Source organism: Emericellopsis atlantica (assembly GCF_019669845.1).
Source record: "Emericellopsis atlantica unplaced genomic scaffold F5Z01scaffold_1, whole genome shotgun sequence".
Taxonomy (NCBI): Eukaryota; Fungi; Ascomycota; class Sordariomycetes; order Hypocreales; family Bionectriaceae; genus Emericellopsis; species Emericellopsis atlantica.
The window spans coordinates 469,311-489,278 of NW_025764703.1; the positions used below are offsets into that span (position 1 = coordinate 469,311).

The 19,968-nt window shown below is 53.8% G+C and overlaps 8 protein-coding genes across 8 annotated transcripts; 5 read left to right on the plus strand and 3 right to left on the minus strand.

Annotated features, from left to right (window-relative positions):
• Positions 1-219: 219 nt before the first annotated feature.
• On the plus strand, positions 220-1,977 carry F5Z01DRAFT_669667 (uncharacterized protein; the record flags this gene model as incomplete). The annotated part of the gene is made up of 2 exons (XM_046264451.1): positions 220-357; positions 412-1,977. The coding sequence occupies 2 exons, from the start codon at positions 220-222 to the stop codon at positions 1,975-1,977; spliced, it is 1,704 nt and encodes a 567-aa protein (XP_046122856.1).
• Positions 1,978-2,616: 639 nt separating this feature from the next.
• Positions 2,617-2,961, plus strand: F5Z01DRAFT_632025 (uncharacterized protein; the record flags this gene model as incomplete). Its single annotated transcript, XM_046261831.1, has 1 exon — positions 2,617-2,961. One exon carries the CDS (start codon positions 2,617-2,619, stop codon positions 2,959-2,961), a length of 345 nt encoding a protein of 114 aa, XP_046122857.1.
• Positions 2,962-3,647: 686 nt separating this feature from the next.
• Positions 3,648-4,838, plus strand: F5Z01DRAFT_641801 (chaperonin 10-like protein). Its single transcript, XM_046262599.1, has one exon. It carries the CDS (start codon positions 3,655-3,657, stop codon positions 4,768-4,770), a length of 1,116 nt encoding a protein of 371 aa, XP_046122858.1. The 5' UTR covers positions 3,648-3,654; the 3' UTR covers positions 4,771-4,838.
• Position 4,839: 1 nt separating this feature from the next.
• F5Z01DRAFT_746305 (uncharacterized protein) lies at positions 4,840-5,999 on the minus strand. Its single transcript, XM_046266948.1, has 3 exons — positions 5,419-5,999; positions 5,136-5,356; positions 4,840-5,086 (listed from the first exon to the last, which is right to left on the minus strand). The coding sequence occupies exons 1-3, from the start codon at positions 5,572-5,574 to the stop codon at positions 4,972-4,974; spliced, it is 492 nt and encodes a 163-aa protein (XP_046122859.1). The 5' UTR covers positions 5,575-5,999; the 3' UTR covers positions 4,840-4,971.
• An 801-nt stretch (positions 6,000-6,800) lies between these two features.
• Positions 6,801-7,881, minus strand: F5Z01DRAFT_9764 (uncharacterized protein). The gene has a single exon (XM_046267256.1). The coding sequence runs from the start codon at positions 7,784-7,786 to the stop codon at positions 6,845-6,847; it is 942 nt and encodes a 313-aa protein (XP_046122860.1). The 5' UTR covers positions 7,787-7,881; the 3' UTR covers positions 6,801-6,844.
• Positions 7,882-8,445: 564 nt separating this feature from the next.
• Positions 8,446-10,443, plus strand: F5Z01DRAFT_684937 (uncharacterized protein; the record flags this gene model as incomplete). Its single annotated transcript, XM_046265954.1, has 3 exons — positions 8,446-8,515; positions 8,582-9,222; positions 9,427-10,443. 3 exons carry the CDS (start codon positions 8,446-8,448, stop codon positions 10,093-10,095), a joined length of 1,380 nt encoding a protein of 459 aa, XP_046122861.1. The 3' UTR covers positions 10,096-10,443.
• A 989-nt stretch (positions 10,444-11,432) lies between these two features.
• F5Z01DRAFT_9785 (uncharacterized protein) lies at positions 11,433-14,934 on the minus strand. The gene is made up of 3 exons (XM_046267257.1): positions 14,671-14,934; positions 13,026-14,619; positions 11,433-12,973 (listed from the first exon to the last, which is right to left on the minus strand). Exons 1-3 carry the CDS (start codon positions 14,697-14,699, stop codon positions 11,480-11,482), a joined length of 3,117 nt encoding a protein of 1,038 aa, XP_046122862.1. The 5' UTR covers positions 14,700-14,934; the 3' UTR covers positions 11,433-11,479.
• Positions 14,935-15,568: 634 nt separating this feature from the next.
• F5Z01DRAFT_9809 (tubulin folding cofactor D C terminal-domain-containing protein) lies at positions 15,569-19,712 on the plus strand. The gene is made up of 3 exons (XM_046267258.1): positions 15,569-15,849; positions 15,913-18,635; positions 18,689-19,712. The coding sequence occupies exons 1-3, from the start codon at positions 15,676-15,678 to the stop codon at positions 19,395-19,397; spliced, it is 3,606 nt and encodes a 1,201-aa protein (XP_046122863.1). The 5' UTR covers positions 15,569-15,675; the 3' UTR covers positions 19,398-19,712.
• Positions 19,713-19,968: the final 256 nt, after the last annotated feature.

Sequence of the window (19,968 nt, forward strand, 5' to 3'; positions counted from 1 at the left end):
GGCCGACCTTCTTGCAGCTTCCTCTCCAGGACGACGATGCCTGTCCTATCCAAAGGGTCCCTCATGTTCCCAGTACTACAGCACACATTGTGCCAGGCAACTAACTGTGGTCTTGTGAGAAGGGTTAAATAGCGAGGCTTGCCCGTCATCCAGAAGCTTTGCGCTCGTCATCCCGCTCTACTTGTTCTCACGTACTACCCGTAGAACACAACCGCCAACATGCGCTTCTCAACTCTCGCTGGTGCCTTTGCTCTGGCTACGCCAGCCCTGGGCAGGGAGATGCCCAAGGACGAGGCTCGTGGCCGCAACCTGTACGACTCTGGTGTCGTCCACGAGGAACTGATGGGCAAGAAGATGGTGAGCGCCCCTTGTCCCCTTGACTAGCTGATCATACTCACATCACTCGCACAGGCTCACTGGAAGGCCGAGGAGGAGGCTGGTCTCATGGACTCGTCCCAGCACCCGCGTCTCAACTACACAAAGTGCATTGACGGCGTGGCCGAGGCCATCCCCGGAAACCCCCTCTACACCTTCAAGTGCAAAAACATTGATATCTACGACTTCCTGTCGCACTCTGCCCTTGGCGCGCCCAGCGCCGACTACCGCGGCAAGAGTGGCAGCTCCTCGTGGGGCTGGTACGACGAGGAGTCTGGTCGCGAGTTCATCGCGACTGGCATGTACGACGGCGTGGGCTTTATCGAGGTTCTCCCCGAGGGTCGCATGCTGTCCCTCGGCTTCCTCCCCAAGTTTGCGCCCCTCAGCGACCGCGCCTACTGGACCGAGATCCGCTCCTACAAGCACTACATGGTCATTGGCTCCGAGCTGGAGGGCAACGGTGTGCAGATCTTTGACATGAAGAAGCTGCTCGACATTGCGCCCGAAAACGCCCCCAAGAGGTTCAGCAACGACGTTGATCTGACCTCGCACTTCAACACCTCCCTGCCCCTCGGCCGTGCCCACAACGTCCACGTCAACGAGGAGGCTCAGTACGGCGTCGCCGTTGGCGCGGCCCCCCGTGACGTCGAGTGCATGGCGGGTCTTGTCTTCTTCAACCTCGAGGACCCTTCCAACCCCGAGTACCTGGGTTGCGACGGCTCGGACGGCTACGTCCACGACGTCCAGTGCCTCATCTACCGCGGACCTGACTCGCGCTACGACGGCAAGGATATCTGCTACGGCTACAACGAGGACACCCTCACCATCTACGACGTGACGGACAAGAAGAACTCCAAGATCATCTCGCGCACCTCGTACGAGGGCGCCTCCTACACCCACCAGGGCACCGTCAACGACATCAACTGGCAGGAGTACATTTTCATGGACGATGAGTACGACGAGTACGACGTCGTCGGACCCGCCCTCGACGGATACCCCGTCACCTACGTCTGGGACATCTCCGACCTCGAGGCGCCGAAGCAAACCGGCCTCTTCAAGCACAACGTCGTGGGCGTGGACCACAATCAGTACATGAGCGTCGACGGCAAGAAGCTCATCCAGTCCTGCTACGGGGCGGGCATGCGCATCTTTGACGTTTCGTCCGTCGTCTCGGGCGAGGACACGAGCGGCGACTCCGTCTGCGAGACGGCCTTTTTCGACATTTACCCCGAGGACGACGACATGCCCGGCGGCGGCAACATTGCCTTCTCCGGATCCTGGTCGTCCTACGGCCAGCTGCCCTCGGGCTACATGTTCATCAACACCATTGAGCGTGGCGGCTACCTCGTCAAGGTGACCAAGGAGGAGTCGTGCCCCAAGAAGCACGCCTGCAATGCGGACAACTGTCTCCGCGCTATGCGCGCCAACAGCATCGAGGGCCGTCTCGAGGAGAGCCAGGAGTTCTGCGGCGAGTTTATGGATGGATGGAGTGCGGATGTCGGCGCTGTGCCCACGTATCTGCAGAAGGCGTGCCCTACCAACGTCATCTCTAGGGTGAGCTCGGCGTGCTCGTGCTTGCCTACGGCCGAGCCGACTGCGTAGATGGGGGCGTGAGTGTATGTAGATAATGATATATGTTATATGAGTATTGAAGTGTACTGTTGTGTTCAACGTGGTGATGATTTGTTTGGTGGTGGCAGCAGGCACTGGGCTTTGCTGCAGGGCTTGAACACTTACCTCATGATAAGGAGCAGCAGGTCATGCTGTTCAGTGAAAGAAAAAGGGGAGTTCACAATCATTCATGTTCGCTGAGCGGCGTTCGTGTGAGTACAAGTTCCCAACGCGGAGGGACTTGGCTGTGGGAACATGTATAGAAGAGTGCGGACAATATGACGAGAAGCAGAACAAGCAATATTCGAGTTTTGAACTGGCTTCAACAGGCCAAGACAAGCCACCTGTTCCCCCCAGAACTCCGTTGAAGCAGTGCCAACACGGGCAGAGTTTGATCACGAACAGCAGAACAGGCTGTGGTCAACAGTCAATGCTGCTGAACCTGTCACCCTGACTCTCCTGGCTCGAAAATATGTCGATGAGAAATTATAAAAAGACGGATCATGATCTGTATTCCACGTTCCTTTTCACAACACAATAATTCGACAGCCAAGCACCATCGCAGCATCACCACATCATACCCCTTCCGTAAGTCTTCCCGTCCTTCATCTACTCACAACCACCCAGACCATGTCTCGCCCAAACAACACTGCAGCCCCTCCTGCCGAGGGAGGCGTCTGGTGGCGAGATATCAATCTCAACGAGGACGCCGTCGCCCCTGGCGATATCGAATTAGCCAACCTGGCCGAAGCAGGTCGCCTTCCCGCCGTCCCTGCTCCCGTCGCTGTCCAGCGTCACGGAGATTTCGATGAGTCTGATGAACCAGAGTCCCGACAGATGAGGTTTCTACGAACCAACTACGCAGTTCTACGAGAGTTTAGGCACAGTCGCAAGTTCTGGCCCGTGTTTGGTTTGGTCGGGTTTTTGGCTTTGGGCTTGATCATTGTTGGCGCCGTGTCAATGAGTCTCGACTAGAGATGGGGGATGGACGTACCTGAAGTCGAGTACGGTGAGACTGAGGTACTGCACTAGGTAAGTTTGAGGTTATTCGCTGATTATGAGTAGGTCAGAGAAGGGATATACATGGTCGTGTACTTCCTTTCATCACAGTTCACCCCCAGGTGGATGGTGCAACAAGTTCCGAGCTGGCTGGATGTCCCATGCATCACGTATCGAGGCAACATGCCATGGGGAGGTGACTTGCCTTTCTTTTGTATCTTAGTCAATTATTTGCGCATTCTTGAGCACCTACCAATAGCTGAAGTACGGTTATTGAATCGTAGCTGGACAACTCAAAAAAAAAACACATTTACCCCCACGAGAATGAGCTGGAGTTAGACTTTCATTATTCGCTACGTTAGTAATAATAAAAGCCCTGGGCAATTTCAATAGATCCACTGCGTCTTCAATCTTGCTCACTAATAATAGCCTGTCCATCCAACCCCACGTGGTGATTCTTAAGCCGCCCCTCGTCGACGGTCGAATACTAGCGGAAGCCTCACCAAAGTCAATTGCGTCTGGTCGAAATCTGGATGGAGTCTGGAATGCACTGGAAGCGGGCACGCCCGTTCGCGGTATGGGAGCCGATTCGATCTCGGTATCATCGGCACCTGCAAACGATCTGAATCTCGATAATGATGACGTCTCGCGCCATGGCGGACTCTCGGAATGAAGACGGTTTCATATAACCTTCATGTTGCCATGCTTGCATGCCCTTTCTGTGTACTCAATTCCAATTCAAAAATCCCCCATACACTCACCATGCCTTCCAACAACGCCGCTTATATCGCAGAGCCCAAGAAGATCCCCCTGGAGGTCAAGTCCGCGCCATGGACGGAGCCCAAGGACAACCAGATCCTGGTGCGCAACCACGCCGTTGCGATCAACCCCGTGGACATTGTCATCCAGCAATTCGCCGCCTTTGAAGTGAAATACCCAGCCATCATTGGCACCGACGTCGCTGGTGTCGTGGAGAGCGTCGGGCCCGGTGTCTCCCACTTCAAGCCTGGCGACAGAGTCCTCGGCTACGCGACCAGTCTGGGATCAAAGGACAATGCCGAGGGCGCGTTCCAGGAATACACCCTCATTCGCTCGGACTGTGCATCGCACATTCCAGATGATCTGCCTTTTGAGCAGGCTACCGTTCTGCCCTTGGCGGTGGCGACGGCGTCGTATGCATTCTTTGGAGATGATACCCTCCAGCTGCGTCTGCCCTCTCTGAACCCCGACAAGATTGACGAGGTTGTGCTCGTGTGGGGTGGTTCCTCGAGTGTGGGAGGAACCGCCATCCAGCTGGCCAAGGCGGCTGGCTATCAAGTCATCACCACCGCCTCGCCCAGGAATCACGAATACGTCAAGAGGCTCGGGGCCGACCACGCGCTGGACTACAAGTCCTCCAAGGTTGTCGACGAGGTCGCGCAGCTCCTCCAGGGCAAGAAGCTCGCCGGTGTGCTTGACGCCATTGGCGCCCCGGATGCCATTTCGACCGCAGCAAAGGCCGTCGAGCATGCGGATGGGAAACGACACATTGTCTGCGTCAGGGCGCCCCCGGAGAATCTTCCCGCGAGCGTCAAGGCGCAGCCCATCCTGTCGCTGAGTATTTACAAGAACTCGCTCGCGAGCCAGATCTTTAATGAGTTTGTGCCCAAGGCTCTGGCCCAAGGCAAGCTGAAGGCGGAGCCCAAGGCGGAGATTGTGGGAGAGGGACTGGACAAGATCCAGGCTGGACTGGATAAGCTGCGAGATGGCGTGTCGGCCACAAAGGTTGTCGTCAGACTGAAGTAAAGGTTGTAGTGAATAGCGAGAGGTTGTGTTGTTTTGGGAGTTGAATTTGATCAAGAGGTGAAGCTTGGTGTATAATTACCGGTATTAAGTTGACTTATGTGATCTGCTTGTTCAATATTTGGTATCCAATTGTGCCATCCTCCCATTACAACATCATCATTATTCGTAGAATTCCTTTTCTTGGCCGTTGATCTTCCCTGCCTACACCTCTGATGGCGATGCCACTTTGCCCTGCGGGCTGAACAGTGGCTTGCCGGCTTGTCGATGCTTGTGAACCGCCCGTGCGAACATGCAACACGTTGCGAGGTGCAATACACTATTTCGGTTAGTGCTTGTCAGAAGAGAGAGAGGTCCAAGATACTCACAATGCAAATGCACTCAATGCTATGACGGCAATGACAATCTTCTCATTCAGTCGTCCGTCGTATTTATCATAGGCGTAGTACGCGGCCACCGAGCTGAACGAGACAGCCCAGAAGACCAGCGTTAGACTCTCAGTGACGACGAGGGCGGCCCAGTTGTAGATGAATGGCAGCCCGTGCACTGCGATGTTGTAGTAGCCCAGAATCGTCAGGTCCCAGGCAGCCTGCACAACGGTTAGCATCAGCGTGAAGCTTGGCCCGCGATGACAGGTCAGCGACTACGTACTGTAAATAGGGATAGACGGTCGGGCCAGGTGTTGACAAACACGACCAGCCACGCCGAGAGGATGACCAAGACAAGTGCAAGTATCGTCTGCACGATGCGTGTCATGTAATCCCAGAAAGCCACGTCGACAACGTGGGCATAATTGCGACGAACCATGGTGGCAGTGAATATGTGTGGAACTCAAGTCTGAATGTCTGGCGATGGAGCGAGACGTCAAGGGCGTTACACTTGTTGGACAAGGCAATGACATCTTATAGTCTCTGCCAGTCCATGCAGTAGTGACTTACACGTTGCCATGCCGAGGTCAAGGATCGACGCGCCTGTCAGCTTGCATGGTGCCATTGCTCACTAGTGAGATGCCGGCTTCCTCATGGTGGTGTCCGTTTTCGCGGTGACGCCAGGGCGCCTTCAGCCATTGGCGATAATGATCGATCCTCACTCACCGTTGGGGGCACATCATATGCTTGGGGAAAAAAATCTTTTGTACTGACGTAGGTGCTTGTAAGTTGTGCTGTCAAAACCATGTGGCTCGACCGTCAACTTCCGAGGGCCGGGATTTTATTTCCTATTCGAGGCGATCCTTCAGGGCTGGCCTGCGCCAAGATCACCAAGTACATCCATTCATGAGCGAGCCATGACATGGAGCCAGTGACTGCTCATGACCTACAAATTGCGCAACAATCCACTCTGTCAGACCATTTGGGACATGGATCAAGTCTGTCGCAAGAGCAAAGTCATCGACAATACAAAACATGAATCGAGGTCACTGCTCCATGGCAAATGCCGACCAAGCGACGCCCGTACTAAAAGCCGATGATGGTCTGTCTCAAGAGGGTTTAGCATGCGAGCTGCCGTTCCGCGTACTCCGTCCCGTCCCGTCCACGGGGATGAATCGAATCGCGGTACTGTATTATCACATGTGTGCTCGACTGACGCAATGTATTATGCAAGGCTCTCCCTTTTCGTTCTGTCGAGCCAAGCCGTTGACACTTTGGACAAGCGATCATATGCAAGCTGTTGCCCATGTGGACGTTCCGAGGGCATCCATTTTTGGCGATCCGGGACCTGAGCCGGTGCTATCTAATTAGTGTGATAAGAACAGGTATCAAGGATCAAACATGTGCTCCTCAGTCTCCAAGTTAAAATTTGTTTTTTGCCGCTTCTAACATGAAAGCATTGAAGTCTGGCCGTCGTTTGTTTGCGACAGGTGGCCGGCTATTACATTGTTCGCCTACCTACCCTGTGGCGGAATTACGCATCATGCGAAGGGACAATTCCACGGCGGCTCTTTGTTGCTACGGAGAGCTGCTGTGTCGTACTTTACGTGCGTGTCCTTGACATCAGAGCTTGGTTTGTCATTAAACTGTGATGGTACTACAAAACTACAACAGCATCAAGCTGCTCAAGGCTCAATTGTTATTGCACCCTACATCACTCGCTCAACCACCAAAAATATCAACTTCCGCAACGCTTTCTCTTCCTTGTCATTCCGCGATTTCCCCAACCTCCCCCTTTTCTTCATCATCTGTTGCTCCTCCTTGACAGCCTGTCGCGCGCTGGTAGACTCGTGCATCTTGGCAAGCAAATTCGAAGGCTTCTCAATGTCGGGCAGCCCCTCCAGTACCAGCGGAGATATGTACGGCTCCAATGCCATCAAGCGTCTTTGGTGAACGCCAACGGATTGATCAACACCGCCATCACCGGTCAGCGGCGGAAGAATATGGCTCTTCCTGTCAACCCTGCCGTCCGCATTGACGATGGGTATCCCGGCCATTGCAGCGACGGCTTCCATCTTGGCCAGTTTGACACAGAGGCCCAACGGCCTGAAGATGTCACGGTTGGCCTCGCGCAGCAGCATCTCCGTGTGACCCTTGCGGACCGCCACGCCAGCCACCATGGCGCTGGCATTCACGGCACTGCCCACGATCTGGGTCGTGGCGAGTGGCACCATGCCTACAATGTTCCCGACGAGGCCAAGGACCTGAATGGGTGGGCTGTTGACTGTCACACGGTTGAGCCGGTCGATAAAGTTCAGAAAGTCGCTTTTGGACAGCCCTGTACCCTCCAGGGCTGGCGGCCAGGCACGCAGGATGGGCGCTCCGACTTGATGTCCTGTGGCCGGGATAGCAATGGCCCGGCCCTGGATTGAGGGTGGGGTTGAGCAGACGGCAAGCGAAGGGGGAGGAGAGATTGTGTGCGAGTTCAAGACAGCGTTTTTGTAGCTTGGGGGGAGATGAAGCTGGGACTCTGGATGGCCTGGGTGAGAGGCTGTATCTGTCGGATCAAAGTGTTGGTATGCGTACACTCTCGTGTCATTGGTGGTGTCGCGGAACTTGGGATGGTGTGTTTGCTGGTGGTAGTGATCCATGTCGTGTGTGATGCGTCTTGGAGGTTATGCTAGCTTGCGGTGCAGTGATTCAGATGTAATCCAGAAGAATGCACGGATAGTTGCTGACCCTGAGGACGTGTAGCCGCCCCCATTATATACTCATCAATTGCCATCACCGTGAACCTATTCGCATTCCTCATTGTTCATGAATGCTGAGAATCGCATTGAAAGTCCAATCTGGGAATGGTGCCATCACAGATTCACAGACGGCGGATTTGGGCTGAATTCGAGGCTTCGAGCGCCCCTAATAGGTACGTAGAGGCCGACTACGCGGATGCTGACCCCATCTATATCCCCAAGACTTGGACGAATTGAACCAATGAATGGTCGTAGATCTCCGTGGCCATTCCGCTTTAGGTCGTCCTGCGCGAGTTGTCTCCTCCGCCACGTTCGACCCAGATGCCGAGTGCCGGTGGGTGGGTGGCCTATTCTCCCGCGACGCGACAGTCCGACTGCAGCAACCATTTCCTGCGTTCCAACTCATCACAAGTACCAACGTCCATGTCAGCTGCTCGTCCTGGCCGCCATTCTCTTGTATAGACAGCCGGGTCTATCAAAGACTCTGGCATAGCCCCACGGGCTGCAGGCTGCAGCTTCAGTCCCCTCTTTGGCCGATCGCGGTCCCTGCCAAGGCTGCCATGAGCGGGAGAGGGCGCACGACTCACAGTAAGGGCTGCATAACTTGCAAAAAGCGCAAGGTGAAATGTGGTAAGTGCTTGTGCACTGTGCTGTCTGCTCCTGACCCGTCGACCTTGTGGCTGAACTCGTCCTTAGATGAACGACTGCCGAAATGTTTGCGCTGTGAGAATAGCAAGCGCGAGTGCCTGGGCTACAGCAAGTCTTTGGTGTTCATATCATCGACGGATAATGAAACGCTCTCCAGAACATCCAGCCCGTCTTCATGCAAGGCGATAGAGCGGGTCAAGGAATCGCAGAGGCATCTTCCGCTCTATGTAGATGCAAGCGTGTCAATGGGGGACATGCTAGACACTACCATCGACAGCTCGATCTCGCTGGATGCCTTCCAAGAAGACATGTTCATTTCTCATCTTCTCGCGAAGCTTTACAGACCAACATCCAACACTGTTCCCCAAGGCTCAGATGATACCAGCCTCATCGACGTTCTCAGGCACGACAACCGTCGCTCTGCAGCGCATGCCGCCATGTTGAGCGTAGGCCAGGCCTTCTTTGGGCGGGTTCATGGCCTCGGTCACATGGTCAGCCAGTCGAGATCTCACTATGTCAAGGCACTTCATCGCATTCAAGACGAGCTGGCAACGTCCAGCCATCCAGCGAGGGGAAGCATGCAGTGGCTCACAGGTCTTTGGTGCTGTTCCTTTCTGGGCATGTACGAGATGATATGTAGCTCGAGCCCGACGGCATGGATCCAGCACTCGCGTGGACTCGCAGCTATGGTGAGTACTGCCTGAGCTGAGCATACCTGTGCGTATGGCGATCAATTGACCGTATTCTCTGTCAGACAGAGGCTGCTGGACCAGAGGCCTTTCAAAGCCCATCGACGAACATGATGCTCAAGATAAACAGAAGCTTCATTGTAATTCATTGAGCTTGAATACCCACCAAACCCAGCGCCTGTGTCTGACGCTCACACGACCTAGGCTGTGGGCTGCATTGCTCAGCGTAAAAGAACCTTTCTCGAGCGACACGACTGGCAAACGACACCGTGGGCCACTTCACCCGCACCAAAGTCGACCTGGATCCGACTACAGGACATCATGTGCCGCATACCAGGACTGATGGAGGATGCTGACAGCTTGGTTGCCGGCGACGAGGGAGCCCCCAATCTCGCACATTTGCAAGGCAAGATCTTGGAAAATCTTGATGAATGCGATCATCTCCAAGCGCTTTGGCATCAGGAACATCCCGAGGCACGACGTTCTGTATCGCCTCGGGAACCCGAATCGCCTTTCACATGCGTCTACGCATTTCAGACATTCGACCAGGCCGCTGAAGCCATACATTTCGACGTGGTCACTCTGCTTCTGTATGGGTTGGCGGAGAAGACAGGCCTGGATTTGAGGCACACAAGTCCACGCTCGCACTTTCTCGCTCTGAGAATATGCCGCAGTATTGAGTACATGGTGGCATCCTCCAAACACGACAGCTTAGGGGCCATGGTCGTGATCTTCCCTCTGCGGGTGGCCGCCAGACACGTCGCGGCCTGCCCGGCGGTAGCAGACTGGCTGGGCAGACAGTGGCGACGTCTCGCTGGACAGAAGGGCTTTGACATCAGCTCCCGCGTGATGGAGATCACGAATGGGGTCTGAATGATTTCGAGTGGCAGAGTCTCAGAATCGGTCAAGCCATTTCGGGTCATCTTCAAGGCTAGGAGGTAGGGAGACATGGCTTGACAGATTAATAGCTATGCGGTCAGAACGAGCTCGAGGGCCCGAGCCTGATTCGAGCGGAGCAATGCAGAGCAAGCGCACCAATCTAGGTGGAGAGACAAAACTCTCAATCACGAAGCTCTTCTCTCTTTCAGAAGACATGATTGCGGTCTCTCTCATCACAAGATACTCGCCATGGTCAGAAGTCCCGAGACCGTCGGGAGGCAGCGCTCTCGCTGGAACAACAATACCAGCAGCCTCTGCTTCAAGACCTCTCAGCTCCTTATGATGCTACCAAGGCGCCAAATATGAGAAGATTGATGCCGTACAACATGTCATTTAGGTCTCAATCAGTGTAACGCTTGTCTAAAACAGGGATCTATTGGATACCTTACACAAAACAGGACCGGCTTGAGTTACCGGAGACCCGATGCCACTTGATTACCTCTGGTCTGTCACCAGGATATATTTTGACGCGAACTTCTCGCTCAGTCTGATGTTCACAGAATTTCTTTACACATGACATTTATGTAGTATAACCGGTGCCTATTCATTTTTCTCACACGTCTGTCAGCATGCCGATGGCGCGTGTGACTTTTGTCCGCGCATCCTCGCAGTATGCTATCCTAGTAATCAACAAGATGGACATCTTCGAGCTATTCAATTGAACACACCCATCTGAAGTTGGGATCGTCGACCACAAGCTCGAGTATTTCACAACCATCAGAGCAAGCCAAGCCTTTTGGGACATGCTCAGGCGAAATCTTGATAATCATCACCCTTCCCGCGCTGCATCCCATCGCAAGGGTAGTTCTTGATACTGCTGACTTGGAGATTACATATCTCAAGGGCAGGAGAACCAATCTATGCCGGTTCCACATAATCCAGCGCCCCAAGTCGGCTTCGTGCAAGGGCCGACGAGTGTGAGCGGACACAGCATCAGCAGGTGACCCGACAGCAGGGCACCCGGGACTTGCTGCTTGTATGGCGAAGTCACCATGGTCGGTCTGCAAACGTGCAGTACCGGGTTCAAATGACAGACGATCGAAAGTAAGCCCCATATCGAGGGTCTGTACGCAGCGGCCCGTATTCACACGCCAAATCCAAATCATTCCGTCGGAGTTGCTCGTCGCTATAATCTCCGAGTCCTGTGAAAAGGCAATGGATATGGATACAAAACCATCCGGCATGCCCTCAAGTAGCTGGACAACCTCGCCCGTTTCGATGTGAAAGATTTTTATCTTCCCTTCAGTGCCAAGGGCTAGCAACGCCGAGTCGTGAGAGAACGTAAGTGATTGGAGCCTCCAGAACTCATCGGAACCCTTTAGTAGTTTTTGAACGAGTTCGCCCGAATCGACACGCCAGATTCCGCGATCTTCTCTCCATAGGCCGAGGCTACGAGTGCCGAATCGGGCGAGAACGCGGCGACTCGGTAAGATGGGTACGATTCTCTGCAGGTGTCTGCTAGTTTCTGGACGCATTCGCCCGTATCAATACGCCAAATTCCCATTCCCATGTCGCCTAGATCTGTAGCCACGAGCGTTGAGTCTTGTGCGAAGCAGCAGAAATCACCATCGAGTGTTTGGATGTGCCCGCCCGTCTCGGCACGACAGACTCGTGTCCTGCTCATGGAGGTGGAAGCAATGAGTGTCGAATCAGACGAGAAAGCTAGCCGGCTGATCTCGAAACCCTCGCCCTCAATAGTCTGGCTCTCCGTAATCGTATCGGCGCGCCATATCCGGATCGTGCGATCCCATGAGCCTGTAGCTACAAGCTTCGAATCGCGCGACATAGTGACTGATTCGACGATGCCCATGTGGCCCCTGAGTATCTGCACGCACTCACCAGTATCAATCTGCCAGATCAGCACATCATTTTCCATAGTGTTCGAAGTTATGAGCGCGCCGTCCTCTGAGAAAGCAACTTCTGATGTATGATGCATTATGAAATTGCTCATTGTTTGGACACACTCGCCTGTATCAGCGCGCCAGATCCGCAACGTATGATCATTAATAGAGCTTGAAGCTACAAGCGTAGAGTCAGGTGAGAACGTAACCGATAAGACACACCCAGCGAGGATGTCCAGTCTATGCACGCACTCGCCCGTATCAACGCGCCAGATCCGCATCGTATCATCGCTGCAGGCTGAGGCCAGAAGCGCCGAGTCTTGTGAGAAGGCAGCAGATGTGACGGAAACACCAGGGCATTCAAGTATCTGAATGACCCCGCCTGCATCGGCTTTCCAAAGCAGGATTGCCTCATGGTAATATTTTAAAGCCACAAGCGTTGAGTCATGCGAAAAGGCGAGCGGCCGCACGGACTGACGGTGACATGGGCTCTTGAACATCAGGGAGTAGTCGCCTGTGTCAAGTCGCCAGGAATGCACGGTAAAGTCATCGCAGACATACCTGACCACCGCCGAATCATGCAAGAAGTTAACGGAGATAATTCCAGACTCGTGACACTTCGACGTTTGAATGCACTCGCCCGTGTCCGAGCGCCAGATCCGTATGTACTTATCGCGAGAGCCTGAAGCCACTAGTGCTGAATCATGCGAAAATGCAACTGAGGTAACACGGTCCTTGTGGCCCTGAAGCGTCAAAATGCATGAGTCCCATTCATTTTCGACCTGCGGCAGTAACGATATCCATGGTGGGATCTCGCTCTTGAACGTGGTGTATATATGTGTGTTCCTCGGGGTGAACATGAGGAGCGAAGAATATATCTGAAGTGGATTAGAGTCGATAATTGCAGAGTTTGCAAGGATGAAGCGCTCGGCGTCGTCGAGAAATTCAGAGAGTTGCTTGTGACCATGATTCTAGACCAATCAGCATGTTTATGCCCAGGATATCTCGTCTCATTTCACGCACCTTGTACAGAGCCTGCAAGTCTTTGACAATATGGACGCTCTCCCAAGCCTTTCCAAGGAGGCTTAAAGCTTCCAGCCAGTGGATAAAATGTTGCTTCAGGAAGGCGTAGACTCGTTCGCAGTCACTCTGGTGATTGCTTGCGCCTTGAACGTGATAGACCCAATACAGACAAGCGTATTGAAGCTCCGATGGAAGATATTTATCTACCGTCAGAGGATCAATGTCCGATCGATCAGTCCCCGGCGCCTCTAACTGGCAGATATCTTGCTTCAGACAGTCCATCACACGTAGACAATTAGCCGCCATTGCATCATGGGCCAGCTTCTCGTCTACCCAGAATGGGCTCTTATCCCGCTTCTCGGGGTCCAACAGGAAATCACGAAACGACAGATGGAGAAGTCTCACAGGCGCACCCGAGGACGACGGGATGCTTAAGACAGAATGTAGCAAGTCCAGCCTATCGTCGATGGTACTCTCAGGGATACGCAGGATCTGCCCTAGGGCGGCTGTTGACAATGGTTTGGCGAGGATGATGATAGAGCCGATGATATCTCGGAAATTTTGGAGAATCTGGTCACGTTGCTTCGAAGGTACGCCCTCAATCAGCTTGTTGAGCACGGGCATGTATGTTGCGTCCAACTGTGAAGCCTGGCTTTTCGTGCGGAAGAGGAGTACCTCGTTTAGCTGCTCGTCGGGATTTCCACATCGCCTATCATTGACGAAGCGACATACCGTGGCTGCAAAAATGAAAAGCGGACTGGTCATCTGAATAAGAGATTGAATATTAGACTGACCGGGCCAGTAGACGGCCAGCCGTCGGTGTTCCTGAACGGACGCGTTGTATTCGCCTCGTATACTTGCCAGCTCGTGCCGTAGAAACATAGATATATCATGTTCCACCACGGTACTTGGTATTTCATGGAGTGTCAGGTCCTGGTACTTGCCCTCAACAGCCTTGAACCCAAGACGAATCGGCAGTTCTGGCCGACTAGTTAGAAAGACCTTGACCTGTACCGACTGGAGGGAACTGGCTTGGGAGAAAAGACGGATCATGAGTTTGACATCGATCTCTTGCTCACACTCATCCAATGCATCGACAACAACCACCAGGGACTGATTTCTTCGCGTGATTGATAGCGGCCCTAGGAAAAGCTTATCGAACTGCTCTCGCATTGCCTTTCGGAAGATTGCAGGTTCACGTTCAATGACGCCCTTAAGGTGATGAGCGATGGCCGGTTCGCCCCTTACGAGGTCGGCAGCAATCGTTGGGAAGAACTTTGCCATGTTCCCCCGATCAGCCTCACCGCTTTTGAAGAAGAAGCTAGCGCCGAGGCGGTTCTCCTTTGCCAGAGACCGAGCAACAGTCCGCGATATGGTAGACTTGCCGGTTCCCGCCATGCCGTTGAGCCAAAAGACTGCTTCAGCGCTCGAATCATCAGCCCATTCTGATATCTGTTGGAGAAGCTCGACTCGAGTATTAGGGAGACACTTTGAGTTGTGCTCTTCTTCCCGAGAGTCGAAGGCAGCTCCCGTGGCAACGTGGTTCTCGAGGCGAGCGAGAACCATCTTCTGATCCACGTCGAGGAGAAGAGCACTGGAGCCAAACTGTTAAGAAGTGCAGAGACGGCGGGTTATCATAACATACGTCTGATCCACCTGTAGAGCTAGGGTCATTATCTGCGTACATCGCACGATATCCTAAATTATTTCCTGTGCCTCCTTGCTTTCGAATGGCCACTTGAGAGCACGGACCCCGAGTCGACGCATTGCCTGGCGCGCTGGTTTTAGGCGAAGTTTGTCGTCTAGTCCCCGTAACAGTGCCTCAGACTCTCGAGCAGCTTCAGAGAGCTGACTGGATGCTTTCAGTCTCTCCCCGTCTGGCCCACTGAGAAGCTCTTTGACGCTCTTTGCGACACCGAGGAGACTGTCAACCTCTCTGTTTATCCGAGCAATGTCATCTTTGGCGTTCAGGACGTCTTTCGAGTATTGGTGACACCGCTTTGCGATCTTGGCGGACATATCCACGACCGCGAAGACATTTGCGACGACGCCAAGTGCTTCCATGGCCGCGTATGATCCAGCTGGTAGCTACGCATGGAACCATGAAGGTGAAAACGGAGCCTTGGGGGCAGGGCCGCTCTTTAGTTAATCGATGAGGGGTCGGCAAGTCTTCCAGTTGCCTGGCAGGGCTGATTGGAAGGCTGCATGATAGCCACGCAACGCTGCGACGCACGCATTTGGGGTAGCTGAAAGAAATCCGTGGCTGGCTGTATCAGCCGCAATGAGCATGGTTACCGAGCACGTTGCGGCATTGCTTGTTGTCATGTCCCTTGAGATGATGGCGGTTTCTTGAACAGAGGCTTACCAGGGCCCAGGGGCAGGTCACATGTGGTGTGTACAGTGTGCGTGCCTGTCTCAGGCTGCTTCGTAGGTGCAGACATTGCAGACGGTGCATCACGCACAGTGTCGATGGGACTCGCACAGTGGAAGCTTGAGCAACCCACATTCATCGCCCTCACCTCGACCTCCTCCAGCTCTCTGCTCCAGTCCACAGTTCGTTATACGAGGCAGCCAAATCTTGGACTCGATGGCTTTTGTCTGAGACTTAAGCCTTGACGTAGCCTACAATTCACCGAGGTTTACCGGCATCATGGATGCCCCAGAGGCGGATTTCGACATCAAACTACAGAAGATCTCATCCGACCTCCTAGCCGACTTCAACTCCTTCCTCGACGTGCTACACAAGCCGGCCTCGCAACATGGCGGCGAAAGAAGAGTGAGATCTCGGGTCAAAAGCCGTGATGTGTACAACGCGACCCTATATGTCAGTATCTCCGCGCTCCTCTGCTGTGGAAGATGGAACATAGGTTGACAACTGGAGCAATAGTACTTGGACCCCTTCCAGGAGTTGCCGCAGCTTCTTGATCCTCATCTCCCCAAATGGATCCCTTTCTTGGCCAACACGTATCTTGCCGCACTGACGACTCGCCACAAGAGCCCTGCTCTGTCCGCCGAAAAGGCAAAGCATTTCATCCCCACCACTTCAGCCATCGCCTTGATCCTCTATAGCTTCTGTAAGATCCGCGGAGAAAAAGTCATCAAACACTTTTTGAACGTGGAAACCAAATACCTGGAGATCCTGCGGTCAGCAATCGAGGATGCTGAAGAGAAGGGTACAGGGGCATGGCAGGAGCGGTACATTGTTCTTGTCTGGCTGTCTCATCTCCTCCTCGCACCGTTTGACCTCTCTACCATCTCATCCGTCGATGTGGAAGATACGCCAGCCATTCCTGGCTTGGAACTGCGCGAAGGCCTTCCGGGCATCACCTTGCGCCTTCTGCCACTGGGCATCAAGTTCCTGTCCTCGCCAGGAAAGGAACGTGATGGCGCAAAAGCACTTCTCGTCAGGATCGCCATGCGTCAGGATATGCAAGACCTCGGTGTGCTCGATAGCCTTGTCAAGTGGGCTCTTGGATCGCTCAGAGCGGACACTGAGCAGACCTCGTACTACTACCTCGGCATTCTCTCCTTCATAGGTGGTATCCTGCAGTCCACCATGGACACGGGTATTATGCATGGCCATCTCAGCGCCAGCTTCACCCGTGTGCACGGCGTTGCGACTGATGAAGGGAATGCAATCGTTAGTTTTGCTCTGGCTCGAAAGATGGTCATCAAAATCATGAGATGCCTTGTCGTCTCTGCGCTAAGGCAGGACAGGCTAGGTGACACGGCGAATGAAATCACTGAAATGACGATTGGCTATCTTCTCGAAAGTCTCGCGGACAATGACACACCCGTGCGGTTGGCGGCGAGCAAGGCTCTCAGTGTCATCACGCTGAAGCTCGATCCGGAAATGGCCAGTCAAGTTGTGGAGGCCGTGCTGGAGAGCCTGAACAGAAACATTCTCTGGAAGAAGACAGCCCAGGGAAATGTCAGGGACTTGGCGACGGTCGACTCGCTGGAGTGGCACGGACTGATCCTGACACTATCACATCTTCTCTATCGACGATCACCGCCGGCAGAACAGTTGCCCGACATCATCCAGTCTCTTCTCTTGGGACTTGCGTTTGAACAAAGAGGCACTTCGGGCACGAGTGTTGGCGCCAACGTTCGCGACGCAGCGTGTTTCGGGATATGGGCCGTCGCCAGACGTTATACCACCGCTGAGCTTCTCGCCGTCCCGACAAAGACATCAACCTCGATCCTGCAAACAATGGGCACCGAACTGGTGACGACCGCGTGTCTTGATCCGGCTGGGAATATCAGGAGGGGGTCATCCGCCGCGCTGCAAGAGCTCATCGGACGCCACCCAGATACGGTGGAAAAGGGCATATGGGTTGTCCAAACGGTGGACTACCACGCAGTCGCTAGACGTTCGCGCGCCATGGAAGAAGTTGCACTCGGTGTGACCAAGCTGTCTGCACAATACGGCGAGGCCATCCTCAACGCCTTGCTCGGCTGGAGAGGTGTTGGCGACGTCGACGCTGCATCAAGAAGAAGCGCAGGTGCCGCGTTTGGCGTCTTGACAGCAGCGTTGGCCTTGGACGATCTCAATGGCCCTTTTCCGAGATATGAAGCCAGTTTCCAGCTGTTCCAGGACAAGTACACCACACTGGAAGCGAGGCAGGTTGAAGAGCGCCATGGGCTCTTGATATGTTATGCTGCTTTGCTTGACCAGTTCCCGAAGGTCTCCGCCCACGAAGGTGGTCGACACGCTGGAAACGATGGCCTGGGCCCCTCTCTATTGGAAAAGATGCAGGCTATAGTCACGGCCATGTTGACAAGCTACATGGAGAGCACGCACAGACGCGCCGATCTCATTGCAGAAGGGCTTAGTCGAGTCGTCGAGTCGCTGGTGCCCCTATTTCAGTTTATCACTTTGGGAAACCAAAGCAGTCTGCCACTCTACACTATGGCGCAGCTATTAGAGTCCGCCAAAGAGTCCGGTCATCTGGCCCTAGCCAATGCTTTAGACGAGCATGGCGGCTCAGACTCCGATCTTTCAACTGTCCTGGATACTATCAAGCAAGTCGTGCCCATGTGGCTCTCTCGCACCGAGCCCGAAGCTATGCAACCAGCTTGCGCGGCCGCCCTAACCCTTCTCATTTTCTCAACGCCCGCAAATCGAAAAGCCATCATCCAGGAGTGGGCTCAGTCCGTCCGTCACAAACCAAGTAGCCGCACTGCCACACAAGGCGAAGCTTACTTTTACACACTGGCTCTGACGCAACCTCTGATCTCAAGTCAAGATGTCGATATTGTTTGTGAAACACTGACTGGTCGCTGGGCCGATGATCCCGAGGTTGCGACGCGGCTAGCTATCCTCCAGGGGCTTACTAAAAGTCGCATCCTACAAGACAAGCCGCTCGCGTTCCTGGGAATCTTGAAAGAAGGGCTGAACGACTACACCACGACTGCGAGAGGAGATGTTGGCTCACATGTTCGCGTCCAAGCGTTGCGGGCAGTCTGTTTCCTGTGGCAAGACGCAGCATGTCTGTCAAAGGAGTCCATCGAGACCTTGTTGCACAGTGTGCTACGGCTGTCAGCCGAGAAACTCGACCGCATACGTCCAGAGGCGCAAAGCGCTCTCGCACTCCTGTTGTCAGGGCAGTAAGTATTGTCCAACCACCGTAGTTATAGCCACAACTGACCAATGACTTAAGCTCTGCGGACCATTTTCGACACAGCTTAACCTTTTCATCCCAAGCCTACTTCCACATTCTTCTCGCCCTCGCCTACAACACCTCCCTACATCCCCTTGCAGCCTCCTTTGCGGAGGAGGACGAGACAGCATGGATGGCCGCCTTGATGGCAGGCTTTGTGACGTCCGCCGACACCGGCAACGAGGAACTCGTCATTGCCAGCCGCGCGGCCCTAACATCCTTTGCCAACGTGTCCGCTTCTAACCTCGACCTCATCTACGAAGCACTGCTTCAGAACCTCAGGACTCATCAAGGCAACGACCGCGTCCTCGTGCCCACCCTAGAAATCACCGCCTTCCTACTCCACGTGGGCTTTGTTGATACGGACATCAACTTCAAGTCTCTGTGTTTGCAGACTCAAAAGGCAGGATACAAAACGGGCAACGTCCGGAAAATCGAAGCTTGTATACGTGTATATGGCGGGATCGCCGGGCTTGGCGACGAAAACATTGCGGGTGTCTCAGAAGCGAAGAAGAGACTAGGTGCGCTGCTGTTCCATCCTTGGCCCAAGGTGAGGACAATGGTTGCAGATGAAATTTGGGGGCTTGTTGTAGGGAAGGACGACACGGAGGCAGATGATGATTTGCAGAGCAAGGTTCTAGGTGTCGATTGGGGAGCGGCTGATAAGACCAAGATACGATCACTTGTCCAGGATCTACATCTTGATTAGCAGGATGGAAATTTCAATGGTTTCCGGAGAGAGATGATTGCGAAGGAAACTAGCTCCTATTGTGGCGCGAGGATGGCCAATTAGCGGAGCACATGGGTGAGATACCTAAGTTGGTTTGAAGAGCATCCTGAAGAAAGGGGCTACGATGAGCTATACCGACAGGGGAAGCAGTTTCTGCTTCATTCGTCGACTTTCCCATTTGCTATGGCGGCAGCTGATGCCACTGGAGTCGGAATATATCGGTTCATCGTGGTCAGATATCGGTTCCATCCCGCATTCTTAGAACCTCGAGACTGCTAGAGGCCAATAGTTTAAGCTATGAACAAATGGCCCCGGGCATCTTCGGATTCTCAACCCGAAGTGTGATGAATTCAGGCAAAGCGTTGACATACCAAAACCTAATACCCCAGGAAAGCACCAGTGCGGAGTGTCCAATCGCAAGCCTTTCCCCAGGATTTGCAGAAGGCTAATAAAAATTGTCGGGACCCAAGTAATTGCTCTGACTGAGGTATTGTTTCGGGGTCATCGGCACTGTCATGCTTGCATAAGTTGGGCAGGGTCACAAGGGCTC

Bases quoted from the DNA above. Each gene is read 5' to 3' on its own strand.
- F5Z01DRAFT_641801 (XM_046262599.1), top strand. From the start codon at position 3,655: ATGAAGACGGTTTCATATAACCTTCATGTTGCCATGCTTGCATGCCCT.
- F5Z01DRAFT_9809 (XM_046267258.1), top strand. From the start codon at position 15,676: ATGGATGCCCCAGAGGCGGATTTCGACATCAAACTACAGAAGATCTCA. The intron at 15,850-15,912 runs GTCAGTATCTCC...CTGGAGCAATAG, and splicing joins TGTACAACGCGACCCTATAT to TACTTGGACCCCTTCCAGGA. The intron at 18,636-18,688 runs GTAAGTATTGTC...CAATGACTTAAG, and splicing joins GCACTCCTGTTGTCAGGGCA to CTCTGCGGACCATTTTCGAC.
- F5Z01DRAFT_746305 (XM_046266948.1), bottom strand. From the start codon at position 5,574: ATGGTTCGTCGCAATTATGCCCACGTTGTCGACGTGGCTTTCTGGGAT. The intron at 5,357-5,418 runs GTACGTAGTCGC...ACCGTTGTGCAG, and splicing joins ACCGTCTATCCCTATTTACA to GCTGCCTGGGACCTGACGAT. The intron at 5,087-5,135 runs GTGAGTATCTTG...TAACCGAAATAG, and splicing joins GCATTGAGTGCATTTGCATT to TGTATTGCACCTCGCAACGT.
- F5Z01DRAFT_9785 (XM_046267257.1), bottom strand. From the start codon at position 14,699: ATGACCCTAGCTCTACAGGTGGATCAGAC. The intron at 14,620-14,670 runs GTATGTTATGAT...GTTTGGCTCCAG, and splicing joins GCTCTACAGGTGGATCAGAC to TGCTCTTCTCCTCGACGTGG. The intron at 12,974-13,025 runs GTGCGTGAAATG...TGATTGGTCTAG, and splicing joins ACTTGCAGGCTCTGTACAAG to AATCATGGTCACAAGCAACT.
- F5Z01DRAFT_9764 (XM_046267256.1), bottom strand. From the start codon at position 7,786: ATGGATCACTACCACCAGCAAACACACCATCCCAAGTTCCGCGACACC.